The sequence below is a fragment of the Callorhinus ursinus genome, unplaced genomic scaffold (genome assembly GCF_003265705.2).
Source record: "Callorhinus ursinus isolate GAN/ISIS: 27379988/994484 unplaced genomic scaffold, GSC_fseal_2.0 scaffold1, whole genome shotgun sequence".
In the NCBI taxonomy this organism is placed as follows: domain Eukaryota; kingdom Metazoa; phylum Chordata; class Mammalia; order Carnivora; family Otariidae; genus Callorhinus; species Callorhinus ursinus.
In genome coordinates, this window is record NW_027397063.1 from 147,142,005 (window position 1) to 147,156,844 (window position 14,840).

Here is a 14,840-nt window from a genome sequence, read left to right on the forward strand (position 1 = left end):
ACTCCCCTTTATTCTTCCCCTCCAGCTATCTTCTTCTTTTTCTTTTTTCTTAACATATCTTGCATTATTTGTTTCAGAAGTACAGATCTGTGATTCTACAGTCTTGCACAATTCACAGCGCTCACCATAGCACATACCCTCCCCAATGTCTATCATCCAGCCACCCCATCCCTCCCACCCCCCACCACTCAGCAACACTCAGTTTCCTGAGATTAAGAATTCCTCATATCAGTGAGGTCATATGATACATGTCTTTCTCTGATCGACTTATTTCACTCAGCATAACACCCTCCAGTTCCAACCACGTCATTGCAAATGGCAAGATCTCATTCCTTTTGATGGCTGCATAATATTCCATCATGTATATATACCACATCTTCTTTATCCATTCATCTGTCAATGGACATCTTGGCTCTTTTCACAGTTTGGCTATTGTGGACATTGCTGCTATAAACATTGGGGTGCACGTACCCTTCAGATGCCTACATTTGTATCTTTTTGGATTTACCTCATTTTTATTAATTGCTGTCATGGTATTTCATATTATGGGAGTATTTAATCATGGGCATTCTTATGAGAGAAAGAGAGTGCCAGCACACAGGAATGGGAAGGCGGGGTAGGGAGAAGGGCAGAGGGAAAGGAAGAGAGAGAATCTCAGGCAGACTCCATGCTGAACAGAGCCCAACATGGGGCTTGGTCTCATGACCTTGAGATCATGACCTGAGCCAATACCAAGAGTTGGACGCTTAAGCAACTGAGCCACCCAAGTGCCCCTATCCCATGTTCTTATTATCTCCCTACTGTACTTACTTTCTCACTTTGTTTAATTACAGCACTTTATAAGAATTTATAGGTCAGTCAGGCCATTGAAGCCCTAGAAAACCCTCCATGTCTCAGCCTCATTCTGGTTTACAAGTGCTTGCTTGGCAGACATCTGATAAAGGCCCAGATCCCTACGTTGGCATTTTCCCTAAAAAAATCCCTGTTGGGATTAAAGCCAACCTTGGAACCAGTGGGGCACCACGCATCAATCTGTATGGTACACTTAGTTTTGGTGATATAATGGCTGCATTTAGTTTTTTGGACTCCACAGTTCGGGAATAACATGCAGAGCAGGCCATGTACTTGCCTTAAAAGTGTCACAACCTGACTATCCGATTGGAGAGTCAAAGTAAGTGCTGGTGATCTTCCAACATAAGCACTCTCACTCAAGGTAACTGGATAGTAGGTCACCAAAAGGAAGTGGATTTGGAAACAGCACCAGGTTGTCCTAGAACTTTGGGAGATCTGGTCTCAGACCTTTTTAATACATTGTTTTTCTGCTACTAAAACAGAGTGGACTCATAGTAGGCACACAGTACACAAGAATGGATGAATGATAGTGAAGGGAAGGAAAAATTCTTCTCTACCTTCAAGATCTTCCACTGGACTTAAATTTATATGAGACAGATTAACAGGAGAAAAAAATCCAACAGTTTATTACATGTACACAGAGGCCCAATAATGAAATTGAGACCTAAAGAAATGACCAAGGCAAGAACTTTTTATACTTTTCAGACAAAGAGACAATATATCTGTGAAAAATTGACAGGATATAGAAAAGTTAACTTTGAAAGCTTCAATTAGTAAGGAATTCTAAACAGAATTTGGGCTGGGGTAGTAAATTAGTAAAAAGTAGCTAGGGTTGTTTATAAAGCCTTCTTGGCTCTAAATTTCCCATCTCTGGTGATAAGGCTATCTCTTTACCTCCTGGCACAGAGAGGGTACCTATCACATGGAGATTTATTTCCTGTTTTCAGGGGACAGAGGAGGGTCTGAGTGTCCCTCCTACATAGATTCTCTTAAATAACTTTTATTTAAAATAATCATTATGCCAAAATGGCACATTTGGGGGCAGCCTGCCTTTGGCCTCTACCGTAGGGAGAGGTATAATTACAAAACCAGGCAGTATCTGATGGCTAAAAGACTTGAAAGCAGGTCAAGAATGTTGACATTTAGATTAGTGAATCCCCCTTAAGAACTCTAAGTACCTCAACACTGACTTTACATCCCTCCAATATATATATAGCGAGCGGGGCACACGGGAGTTGCTGGTTCTGCCACTACTGTAACCCCAGCACGTCACTGAATATTGATTGAAGAGTCCTGAGTCACCCTTTCCCCTTGGCTACCCATCTGGAGGGACGGGCTGGCAGAAGGCCGGAGTCCCCTCCATTGCTGCAGTTCCATTCACCAATGCAGCGTGTATCGGATACTATCTTAGAGCTCTTCCAGCGAAGGTCCCAGGGTACTTCCAGAATGACTGCCTCGTGCCCAGCACTGACAGTTAATATTAGCGTTTGGTGCATTAACACGGTCATTACCGAAACCAGTTACTACCTAACACTCGGTTGACAGCCCCGCCCAGCGCCCTTACACGATCGCGCCAGGCATTAGGGCGCACGCGCAGCTGGTAAACGCGGGTGGAGATAGCCGGGCACGCGCTCGCGCGCGGTCGCACCGCCCCGTGGTGCGGGGGGGGGGGGCGACGCATGCGCGGGCGGCGGTGGCCTTAAGGGCGGCGGCTGCTCCCGGTGTCCCAGTCGGCCTGTCAGCCGGCTTGGAGGCGCGGCCCGTGGCTCGCGCAGTGACGGCGGTCATGGCGGCGGAGGAGGAGGAGGTGGGCTCGGCGGACACCTGCGAGAGGTGAGTGCGGCCCGGATTTCGTGAGATTCGGGATCGCGTCTTCCACGGGTTCAGGTCGGGCCGGGCAGCCTTGCCGAGGATTCGTACCCCCCCGGCCTCTATCGTCCCGCCCGGCGTGAGACCGCGCTGCGCCCCGAGAGACACCCCGGCCTGGCTCTGTCCCTGCCGGGCGCCCTTTGGCGTCGAGGGGCTGCAAGTGTGTGAATCCTACCCGGCCGCGCCAAGGGGCCGCCGCGATGTTGTGTAAGCGTCTCTTCCGGGCCGGCGGCGAGGGTGGCCCGGCGGCGAGGTTGGCCCGGCACCCACCCCCTGCTCGTCATCCGGGGACTCCTCGGACCCCGCCTGCCCGAGAGCGGCCGGCGGGCGGTGGCTGGCGGTCCCCAAACCTGCCTCGAGCCAGGGGAAACGGCTCAGTCACTCGTGCACTTCCGAGCGCGGCTTCTGTCTGCAGGTGCGCGCTGTTCTCTCTCGAGGGGACAGGAACGAATGCGCCGCCTGGGCAGAGCCTCCGGAGCCTGGAGGAAGGGGAGGCGCTTCCCTGGGGCCATAGGAGATGGAGAGCCCAAAATCGCCCTGGAAAGTGCAGGAGATTGGGGGGTGTCGGGGGAAGGAGCAGCCCAGCGTGAGGGAAAGGGGTTTGAGGGCGTGGGTATATGACTTTGGGTTTCAGAAAGCGTTTAATGTGTAGATACTTAGTGGAAAGAATATTAACACGATATGGATATCAAGTTCAGAATTAATAATCTTTCAGAGATCTTCCTTTGCTTCTAAGTGTTCCTGTGTTACCGGAGAAGTGTGTGTGTGCGCCTCAGAGCCCATGTATATGTAGGAAACTTTATGGAATTTGGAGGACAGAGGTCCAACGTGAGAAACTTTTTGATATACTAAGTTTAAATTATTCTCTTCCACCTGTAACTAACTTCATGCCCTTGTCAGTAGACAAATAGCAATTAATTAGTGGAAAAATTAAATTACGAATATTATTGCCATATTTCTCAAGGCTGGTGATTTCTTTTAGAAAGTAAATAAATTTTTGTGTTTCTCTATATATGTTTAATATTTTGACAATAATTCTACTACAGGTGTCGGGAGAAACTTGCATATGAAGCATAACCTAAAGGATAGAAAGTAATATGGAGTACCATGAAGACAGTTGTATTTGGAAAGATATGGGATGGAGGAGGTGACAGTTTTGAAATATTAGAAACTAGGTTCTTCCCTTGAAGTTTGTTTACATTATGAATGGGTTCATTGTTTTGGTTTGTTGATGAATTTCCTTGTTGAGGTAAGATGCTGAATGTCCTCATATGGACATAAATAGGAATCTAACTGGTAGCTTGTTCCCACCCACCTAGTTTGTCATAACATTTTTTGCTCTTTCTGAAAGTGCTTTTAGGTGGACTTTTTGGTCTCCATATCGTTGTGGGACCTGGGAGTCCAGGGCATGACTGTGAAAAGAATTTGTGGATTGGGTGATGTCCACAGGTCATTGGGGACAGACTATAAAAAATCTTTAGCAGCTGAGCAGCCATAGTCCCATGACAGAGGTGGGCCTCCTTGGTACTCTTGGCAGTATACTTGAGCAATGTCCAGTGTCCATACCAGTGTAGTCGTCTGAACTGTACCAAGCAGACAACCAAGTACCTGCTCCTGCTAGGTGCTGCCTAATGTGTTTATATTAAACCTAAGATCAACCCTGTGTGCATGGTGTTACTGTCCATTTTTCATTTGCAGCTGCAACTGAAAGGGCTACCAGTGCCCGATTAGCAAGTGGCAGCGCTGGATTGGAGCTCCCCAGGTGTCTAGATTTAGTTTAATATCCTCTCCCATATTTCTGGTGCTTCTCAGTAGGACTGGGATTCATGTGGGATGTTTGGTTCTTGCCTCTTTTGCTTACTGTATTGACACTTTGTTATTTAATCCTTGCATTGATACAGAGCTTATTTGTTTAAAAAAATTTGGTTAATCAACAATGGAACTGTCCCAGGAGCCAATGTAAGTTGTGGGAATACAGGTCTTGAATCAAGTTCCCTATCTTTAAGACATTTCAGGTTTAGTTGGGGAATTGACATTAACAAAGGAAACAATTATGAAATGGTCATAGGAAGGCTTTTTGGCACCTATGATTCTTGTTTTCTTGTGACTTTCTTAGTGAAGACAGGCATGCCTGGAAGCCATTTGGCTTTCAACATCTAACCCTTTTTCATTGCAATACAGTTGAGAAAGCTAAATGTAACAAGAATAGGGAAGACTTCTGTGCATTGCTGAAAGGTTGTCCCAGAGAATGATAGAGTTGAATGATCTGTTGAGTTTAGAGGAAAGCTGTGACAGAATTGCTCAGTTGCAGAGCAGATAGTAAAATAGGTGGTTTGCAGTGGTGTGTTGGAGTTGGCTTGTAGTGTCAACGATTGCTAAGTTTTCAAGAATTTTGCCAACTTTTGGGAGCTTGAAATCAGCCATGGTGGTAGTATTTACATCATGGAAATCATAAAATGCTACAGGTAAAGGATTTTTTTTCTCCCCTTCGCCTCCAGTGGGTTTATCAGCCATCTACTGGATTTATATTAGAATTTGACTGTAGTCCTTTGCCTTGGAGATAGGATAGTGGATTTTGCTATTTTTAAAAGACTACTAAGATCGATGATTCCTCTCTTTCGCCATCTCTCCTTCCCAAATCCTTGATATCTGACTTCTTAAAAATCACAGCATTTCTCAGTGATACATTTCAATGGGCTTTATTTTTCTGGGTACTTATCTTTCTTGGGTCTTTCTCAGTGTTTGACACTGTAAAGATAGCTTCTCCTTATTAAAATTCTTAACAGACATTGTAGCTCTTAAGACATTTTGCTTCATGCCTTACTTTAGGCCAGTAGTCACTTTTATTAGGTTCTATTCTTTTTCTCATTCTTTAAATGTCATAATTCTCCAAGATTCTATCTTCATCTTTCATCTGTGTTTTAATATTTTGTCTTGTTTACTTATACTCCTTGAAGCATCTTTTCTGTGGAGAGAACTGAAATCTCATCCTCATGATGGAGTCCTCTTTAGTACTCTGATGGTGTTTCTCATTGTGTGCCAGATGTTTGTACCTTATTCCTCAAATGTAACATGTCCAGACTTGGATGTCATTTTCACCTTTCTTCCCCTGAACTAAACAATACAAAAAGTCCAGTTCTTCCCCTTGACTTACCTGTTTTCATTAGGCACTTATGTTCTTCTGGTCATCCATGTTCAGAACTGTGGCCTGATCTTTTGACTGCCCCCTTCGGTCTTCATTGCCCTGAATACCAAATCTACCAAGTCCAGTAGATTCTAAGTACATTATCTTTCCATTTCCAGTGTTTCCTGGGAATCACCTGGTTCTGACCCTTCATATTCCCTTTTTTGGTTTATAGCAGGCTTTATTTATTTTTTTAAATATTTAATTTATTTATTTGACAGAGAGTGAGAGCACGCACCAGAGCACAAGCAGGGGGAGCAGGAGCCGGAGAAGCAGGCTCCCCGCTGAGCAGGGAGCCCAATGTGGGACTAGATGTGGGGCTCGATCCCAGGATCATGACCTGAGCTGAAGGCAGATGCTTAACTGACTGAACCACCCAGGCGCCCCTATATAGCAGGCTTTAGTAACCCATTTTGTTCCCATGCTTTCAACATAGCTTATTTCATCAGTTACTTTTCTGTCCCCAAGAAGCACAGTCTTGTTTGTAGCAGCCACACGCAGTGGCTTTATTATAGGTGCTCAGCCTGACTTAAAGCCCTTTGTAGGCGGCTTGGCTCTTCTCTATCTTTGGAGTCTTATTTCCTCCCTGTGCACTGGGCTCTAGCCAAGCTTTCGTTGTTTCCTAAACATGTTCCTTGCTCATCCTGTTTCCCCTCATGTCTTCGTTCACATGGTTTTCTCTGAACCAACACAGATTGTTATCTCTCTTCTCCAAAGGCCTATGGTATTTTCCTAAGCTTTCGTTATGGCACTTACACCATGTTTTGTAATGTAGTTATTTGTTTTGTCAGCTCATTGAGGTCAAAGCTTTTTCTTACTCAAATGTCTGGTAAAGCCTGAAGGGGATTCATAAATAGTAAACTTCAATAAATGTTTATTGAATTAAACACTTAAATATTGTAAATTTATGCTGACACATTAAGATAAAAAACCTAGTTATTGATAATAAATTTTGCAGCTTAGTAGCGATATTTTTTCATTCTAAGATATTCAAAGAACATCAAAAGATATATTCATAAGAAATCAAAGTTTGAATTTGACTAGGACAACAACCAAGATCATAAACTTAAGTTATACTGGGAGGTTGGGAATATGATTCTATTTCTTAATCTTGGGTGAACCAACTCATACTTCATTGTTTTGCCTGTTCTTCAAAATGCCAGTCACAGACCAGCAAATGGAGATTTCAGTCCTGTGACAAAGAACCTAACAAACGATTGTAAAGTCCCAGGATGGTCCACTTAATAAAAACAACACTGGATAATACATTTGAGAATTACAGATGACTCTGAATGGAGTCCTTAAGGATTTGACTTATATTCTTTATAATAGCCATTCAGAAATATTATATTGTTAGGTTTTTAGTCTAACCTCATTGTTCTATAATTCTTCATTCCTGATTGTGAATCATAAAGAATTGTGTGGAAAGATGATTTTATTATTATATTATTATTATTATTATTTTTAAAAGATTTTATTTATTTATTTGACAGAGAGAGAGACACGCGAGAGAGGGAACACAAGTAGGGGGAGTGGGAGAAGAGAGAAGCAGGCTTCCCGCTGAGCAGGGAGCCTGATGCAGGGCTCAGTCCCAGGACTCTGGGATTATGACTTGAGCTAAAGGCAGATGCTTAACAACTGAGCCACCCAGGTGCCCAAGATGATTTTATTATTAAAAATTATTATTCAGTTTGAGACTTGGGATTTTTAGTTTTTATCTAGTAGATAAACTTATTTTAGAAGTTACATGAAATGCCACTTGGATTTGTTAGGCAGTATAAATCTAAAAGTACACCTGTAGTTTTCTTTAAGTGTGTTTGATGCTGTATCCGACTCCAGGATGGTTTGTTTACTGTTTGAGAGAAGGTAGGAAACAATTGGGGAAAAAATATCACCAGGACATGACTATGTGTAAAAAATACTGATTCTCCAACTCTGGATCTTTAAGAGTTACAGGTTAGAAATTTAAGGGGTAAAAAGTTAAAGAATGTGAATTAATGTGTTAAAATATATTAGAGGGCTTGAGTTATCATTGATCTAATGGTTAGTGATAATTTGAATCATGTGAGTTGTTTACTTAAAATGAAAGGGCATGATAGGATTTTCCATTAGCCAGGAAAGAAGGCCTTTATTTGCAAAAGTGTTGTCCAGTTTGGAAGTTTTTAATCATTCATTGGTTGAAGTATTATTTCAGAAGAATATGTATATTCACACCTCTAATCAATTTGGGTATTTACAAAAGAAGCAAAACCTCATAGTTTCTCTAAAGAGAGAGAATACTGTACTTTTCTCTTTTGACAGTACCAGTATAGAGATGGAGGCCATTTTAAACAAAATTCTAAATGTAATGAAATCCTCTTTACTTATAACCTAATTAGAAATGTTATTTAAGTGGCCAGCAGTGTGTGGAAATTGGCCAGACTTTTGTATATTTTCTTCAGAAAACTTTGAAAACTGTTTCACAATATTTATAGATTGTGCAATTCAGGTTTGGTAATAATATAGATAGTCAAATGTCTAAGAGAGCAAACAGGGATTACCAGGAAACTTAAATGTTGACAGCAAGAGGGTATAAGTACAGTGTTATTTTTAAAAAAAGATTAGTTAGGGATGCCTGGGTGGCTCAGGTCATGATCTTGGGGTCCTGGGATCAAGTCCTGTACTGGGCTCCTTGCTCAGTGGGGAGCCTGCTTCTCCCTCTGCCTGCTGCTCCCCCAGCTTGTGCTCTCTCTCTCTCTGATAAATAAATAAAATCTAAAAAAAACCCCAAAAAGATTAGATAGAAAGTTAAGGGAAAAAAAATCAGTGTTTTGTTTCTCAAACTCAGGATGCTTAAAATCAGATTCTTAAGTTAATAAACTCTATTAATATGTTAAGCACATCTTTTTTGTCTTTCCTTAGAATGCCACCTCGTGTGTAACCTTTCAAAGTTTTGTGTTTTTTTTTTTTTTTTTAACTTGGGAAGTCTGCTCACTAAAAAGATTCTTTCTCTATATTTATTACAGAGTTATAAAGCAAGATTCCTTTTATTGGGTTTTTTGATTGGATGCTTTAGGGCTTATTAGCTCCTCAGCCTTGCTGAGAGGTCAGTGCTCAGCTGATGTGGCTGTGTAGAAAACCCTTTGGTGCACTTTTTGATAAGTCTTCCTGTTGTCTTAAATAGGTGTAGTCCCTATGGCCAATGGCTTTTTCTTAATATTGCGACTGACCTTTGGGTAGCTTTCCAAGTTAGGGCCTCAGCAGTGGATGATGGTGTTTATTGATTATCTGCTTAAATAAAACAGGGGAGTTGAGTTTTGCTTTTCTGTTTATGTTCCAAAGCTATGAGGAGGAAGTCCTGTATCTTGTTTACTGTTTTGTTTTGTTTTATATACTGTTTTATAGCTGGGCCACATGAATTTAATTTTTACTTTGGATTTTGTGACCTTAGAACAATGGCTGGATATCTGACAAGCTTCGGTCTTAGGTCCTTAGTTTCAGTCTTCCACACACTAAGACTAGAATGTAGAACACTGGAAGACATGGGAGATTTTGTGGAAGGGGCAGAGGGTCTCTTTGAAGATGAGTTTAATTTACCCCGAAGACAGGTGAGGCTGAATGGATGTTTTGGAGGGTTGAAACAATAGATGTTGCAAGCTCAACTGTGGGAACTCGAGAACAAAGTGTGGTTAAGTAAAGGACAGAAAAGATAGACCCCAGCTTTCCTTCCACTCTTTAGAAATGTTCCTTTGAGCCAATTATGTTTGTGGAACTCAATTGTGTAGAATATTTCTAAGAAAGAAGTAGAAGACGGTTTCTCTAAAACATTTTATCATCTGGTTTAGGCAAAGCTGATTGGACAGAAATATTATCAAGGCTTAGGAGAAGAGCGGTATCTTTACAATTCCATTGAGTGAAAATAAAATATTGTACTATGCTTTGTTAAATATAGATTTTTCAGTTTAAATATACTTCAGAAAAACTCCACTTAAAAACAATTATCTGCTTTGATGAAAAGGTTGCTGTGAAAACCTGAAGAGGGTTAATGGCCCTTGTGGGTGAAGAGCCCTGATTTTTAGTGTAATACACTAGACTTGCAAACATAAAAACATTGTTTTGCCTTTTCTCTTTGAGCTAAGCCCATCACTAGGAGGCAAAATGAGTGGACAAGACATCCTATCCTTTGAAAATTGGTTTTGTGGTGAGGGGTAGGCATAATTCCTATTGCAGGCTGTTATATAACATTTTAAACTTGAGGACCTGTACTTAGTAGGTATTCAGAGAATGTAAATTTTTTTAAATTTACATTTAAAAATGTAGAAACGAAGATTGCATTTGTGTTTTCTTTGCCCCAACATGATGTCAGTTGGAGCAATAGTAGACTATAGTTCATTTCACTTTAATTTTTTTTTTTTTTTTGTACTGACCTCTGATTCTCTCTGGCAAAGAATTGTGCTATGATTTGAAGGCTATTTAAGAAAACTGATGAGATTGAGTTGTAAGTAACTTCCGCTTGGTACTAATTCATATTTTTGTGGCCTAACATAGACTTTGATGACCATTCCTGGTCAAGAACAAAAGAGCTTCAGCTTAATAATGGCTTACTTTTTAAATTTTAAGCTCCAGAGATCATGAGATTCTTTTAACTGCTTGTTAACTGTTTTTTTTTCAACAATTGATAAATTGTTGAATGATTGAAAAACTCATTGCTAAAACCTTGAATTGTTTTTCCTTGATAATTTATAAATAGCTTTATTTACAAATAGACTAATAATAATGTTTTCTGTTACGTTTTTACCTTGATAGTAAGTTATATGAAACATTTATGGGGGATGCTTAGGGGTCCTGTTAATGTAGAAGGTTTGAAACTAGCACAGAGAACATCTGGAGTGGAGCCTGGTTATAACGCAGGCTATCCTGTATCTTCTTTTCCATGCAGGCCAAAGGAATGTGACTTTGTCCTGTGACTTTATCCTGTAGGTCATGACTGCTCCTCACACATTTTAAGGAAGGTAGTCACCAAAAAAAAAGGCCTTTGAAGTCACTCGGAATTGAATTTAAATCTCTACTTGTATCATTTCCTTACTACCTTAATACTCTTGGACCTGGTGCTTAACATTTCTGAACCTTACTTTTCACATCTACAAAATGGGAATAACTTGGATTGAGAATACCCTCTATTGTGAATGACTTAATCATTCTGCAAAACATATATTGAGCAGCTGTTCTGCATAATGCCCAGAGAAATTCTATAGGGCAGGCAAATGTAGAATGAGCCTACAAAGCTTAGAATAGATGTTAGAGCTACCCATCCAAACTTAGCACATTTCTCACACCTATTCTTATTCATATGTTCTCTGTGGTTATTAGTGGTACCTGACTCAGAAACCTAGGAATCCTCTATTACACCTTCTTTCTATCCAACCAGTTATCAAATCCAGCCTGTTTTACTTTTTTCTTTTTAGCATAAAATTGCATTATGATGAAATGCTTGAATTTTAAGTGTTCATTTGCTGAATTTTGACATATGCATACATCTGTGTAATCCAATCAATCACCTATTAAGATGGAGAATGTCACTATCATCCCAGAAAATTCTCTTATCACTCAGGTGATCCACTTGTAATTCATTGTAGCCAGTATATTTCAGATGAAGCAAAAACTTCAATTATAACATCAGTGTATAATAATATGCATTGGTGAACACAGAGTCCTTACCTTTAAGGATCATACAGTTGGGTGAGGATATTGGTGAGTAAATAAGAATGTTGTAACACAACTTGAGAAGGAAAAGAATAGAGCTTTAGAATTGGATGCTATCCTGCTACCCTGATTAATCTGGTTTGGGTATGTGGGTGAAGGGGGAATGAAATCTAATCTGAGGTTGGTGAGAGGTATAATGGATCATGAAAAGAAGGGGAGATGCATATTCCAAGGATATTCAGGGTCAGGAAGCAAGAGAATAGGGAATATTGTATGGCTAGGAAACAGAGAATAAGAAATGACAAAAATGATACTAGAGTGTCAAGTAAATGTTGGAACAGGGCTGAGTTTCCTATTGAAGGTCAGCTAGAAGTAGCCTTACCTTTGAGGTAAGGAGTGATGAAAAATGACAATTCTTTGTCTAATTTCTATTTAACCTTAGTTAAAACTCTCATTTTAGGAATTATTAATGTCACATAATTTTAGTGAATTGTTTTGTTGTCATCAGTATAATGTCAACTACCATTTATAGAATGTTTAAATATTTTATCTTGGAACACGCTCCATGCTTCATATTTCTTGTTCTGCCTATTTTTAATTTCTGCTTGGTTACTTGGAGTCTATCCATAAATATGGATTTTGATATCTACTTGTAGGTTCACAGGCTGAAGTTGAATGTCTGTTCCCCAGTACTTTACCACAATGCTTTGTATGTATTAGGTGGATTCTGCCAGATGTAGATAGCTTCACCATCATATAGACAGTAAATTTCCTATTCTGCTTTTCTTCTAATGTAATAGTTGGGAGTTGAGAAGAGCATTAACTTATGTCTTTATATTTTCTTTTTGATGCTCTAGGTCGGGATGGCTAACTGGTTGGCTTCCCACTTGGTGCCCTACATCTACATCACACCTTAAAGAAGCTGAAGAGAAAATTTTAAAATGTAAGGTTTTCTTTTTGTAAGTTGCCTGAGCTGTTTACTAAAATCACATTGCCCAGAAACTGGAGATAAGATTCTGTGGTGTGTTAGTTTGTTGGCAAAAGTGCTTTTTCCCTTTTCCATGTCATCAACAAGTACGGAAATGTTGGGAGGCAGGGGTTCTCAAACTTTTGGTCTTGGGTCCCTTTTATACTTTTAAATTAGTAAGGACCTTAAGGAGCTTTGTTTATTAGTTATAGCCATCAGTATTTACCAATTAGAAATTAAAACTGAATTGTTTAAAGGATGTTAATTTATTCATTTAAAAATAATAGGAACCCACTATAGGTTAAAATAAATAACATGTTTTCTAAAAATAATAACTACTTCCCAAACAGAAATGTAGTGAGAAAAGTAGCATTGTTTGCAAATCTCTGTAATATCTGGCTTAATATAAGACAGCTGGATTCTCATATCTGCTTCTACATTCAGGCTGTTGGTGATCTCCGGAAAACTCTGTTGCATACCAATAAAAAAATGAGAGTGAAAAGGTGTCTTGGTTTTGTTATGAAAATAGCTTTGACCTCATAGATCTCCTGAAAGGGTCTCAGGGACTCCCCAAAGGCCCCTGACTACAATCTGGTAATAGGCTCTAGGTGTTCCAGAATAGGTAGCCTTGTGGAGTGGAACACATACTGAACTAGAACAAGGTGACCTGGTCCAGGCCCAGATCTGCAATCAGGTGATATCAGGATCTTGTATAAGTCACTTTCTCAGTTTCGCATTTGTTATCTGTAAAATGAAGGGATAGGATGATCCTTAGAGTTCCCTCTGGTTCTAGTTTCTTAGGATTCTTTAATTCTGCATTTTAGTGGTGTGGAAACCTTTTTGAAAAATTTCTTATGAGCACTTTTAAGCAGTGGTGCTTATTGTATAATTTTGTTCTGCTGATATAATTTAGGGATGGATTCAGAGGAGCAGTTCACATACATGATTATAATGGATGTATGTGCAGATGTTTGCCCATGCCTGCTTTTCTCTACTGCAGATGAATATTCTTGTTTGTGCATTTGAATGATTCAGGAGTAAGTGACTGTAACTGAATATATCCATAGGAAGGGACAGTTAGCCATCTTACATGCATTTTTGGCATGAAAATAAATTTCTACTTAGTCTGTATACTTGGGTAATCTTATTCTCTACAAAGCGGAAAAGTTGACATTGTGGTTTATTAAAATAAAAAAAAAATCTTGTCAGGAGATACAAAAGGGTGCTCAATTTATGCATTTACCAAACATACTGATTCCCTACTGCTAGATTCTAGGGATGCAAATAGGAATGAGAATTGGCCCTTGGTTCAGTGTCAGGTGTGAAAGCAAGTGACTTGTAATACGGTGGGGTAAGCTATCTAATAGAGGTTACAGATGGTTTCTATGGAAATATGCAGACATCTATGCTCAAAATGTTTATGTGGTTTGGTTTGGTTCTAATGCTGGATCATCTTTTCTAAACTGGTATAGCATTTCCCCCCATTTGGAGGCTTGGACTCTGTTAATATTCTGAATGAATGCTGGGTTTCCTCTTTGCTGCTCCTATGTGGTACAAAACCTGAGATTATTTCTTTGGTTAAAGGGCGGAAACTCCCAGTTCTCAAGTATTTGTCTTCTGCAGATGAATATGTACAAATAATTAAGTGGTATATATAAAGTGTCTATATTCAGTTGATAATTTAATGTAAAGGAATTTCAAATTGGTTTCATCTTAGTCAACTTGGGGGAGATTTAAAGTATTGAGTCCCACAGCACTGAAGGCAAGTAAAAGGTTTTATCTACAAAATTGTGATTATTTGTATTTTCCAGGGAGATTGTTGGACTTGAACCCACACTACCTGGCACCTCATGCCAGGACTTCCTGCCATACCCTGTCACCTCTTTTCTACTAAACTTTGAAGTGACTCAAGATTTCAGTTATGTGTTTAGTGCAGAAACTGCTAGTCCTTCCCTAAACTCATGGTTACTTTTTAGGGAAAAATGTTTCTTTTGAGTTTGACTTCAATCTTCAATGATTAATCTTCAACTGTTAGACAAATTCAAGGTATTCTTTTGTTATTGTCTGCAAAGTTAGAGACCTTCAAATAATGGGTCCAGTGAGCACTAAGTTCCTCTCCAGGTCTAAGAGTATAAGACCCTCATTTGATAGATATGAAAAGAAGTCCAAAGAGCTAACATGACTTGCTGGAAGACCTTGGCCACAGATACTTGAGACTTATCTGAGATAGAACTTCTCACTTAGGAAAGAAACTGAGGGTTGCTGGAGTGGTGGGGGGTGGAAGGG

At 39.9% G+C, this 14,840-nt stretch overlaps 1 protein-coding gene across 5 annotated transcripts in view; it reads left to right on the forward strand.

Annotated features, from left to right (window-relative positions):
- Positions 1-2,528: 2,528 nt before the first annotated feature.
- Positions 2,529-14,840, forward strand: part of ABHD5 (abhydrolase domain containing 5, lysophosphatidic acid acyltransferase) — a 29,519-nt gene continuing 17,207 nt past the window's right edge. For 2 of the 5 annotated variants that reach the window (XM_025884968.2, XM_073902697.1), the window contains exons 1-2: positions 2,529-2,685; positions 12,445-12,530. In XM_025884968.2, coding sequence (XP_025740753.1) covers positions 2,639-2,685; positions 12,445-12,530 — 133 coding nt within the window. In that variant the 5' untranslated portion in view covers positions 2,529-2,638. Of the gene's footprint in view, positions 2,686-2,897; positions 3,137-12,444; positions 12,531-14,840 lie in introns of those variants that run through there. The other 3 variants (XM_073902688.1, XM_073902693.1, XM_073902676.1) reach the window with 3 other exon arrangements.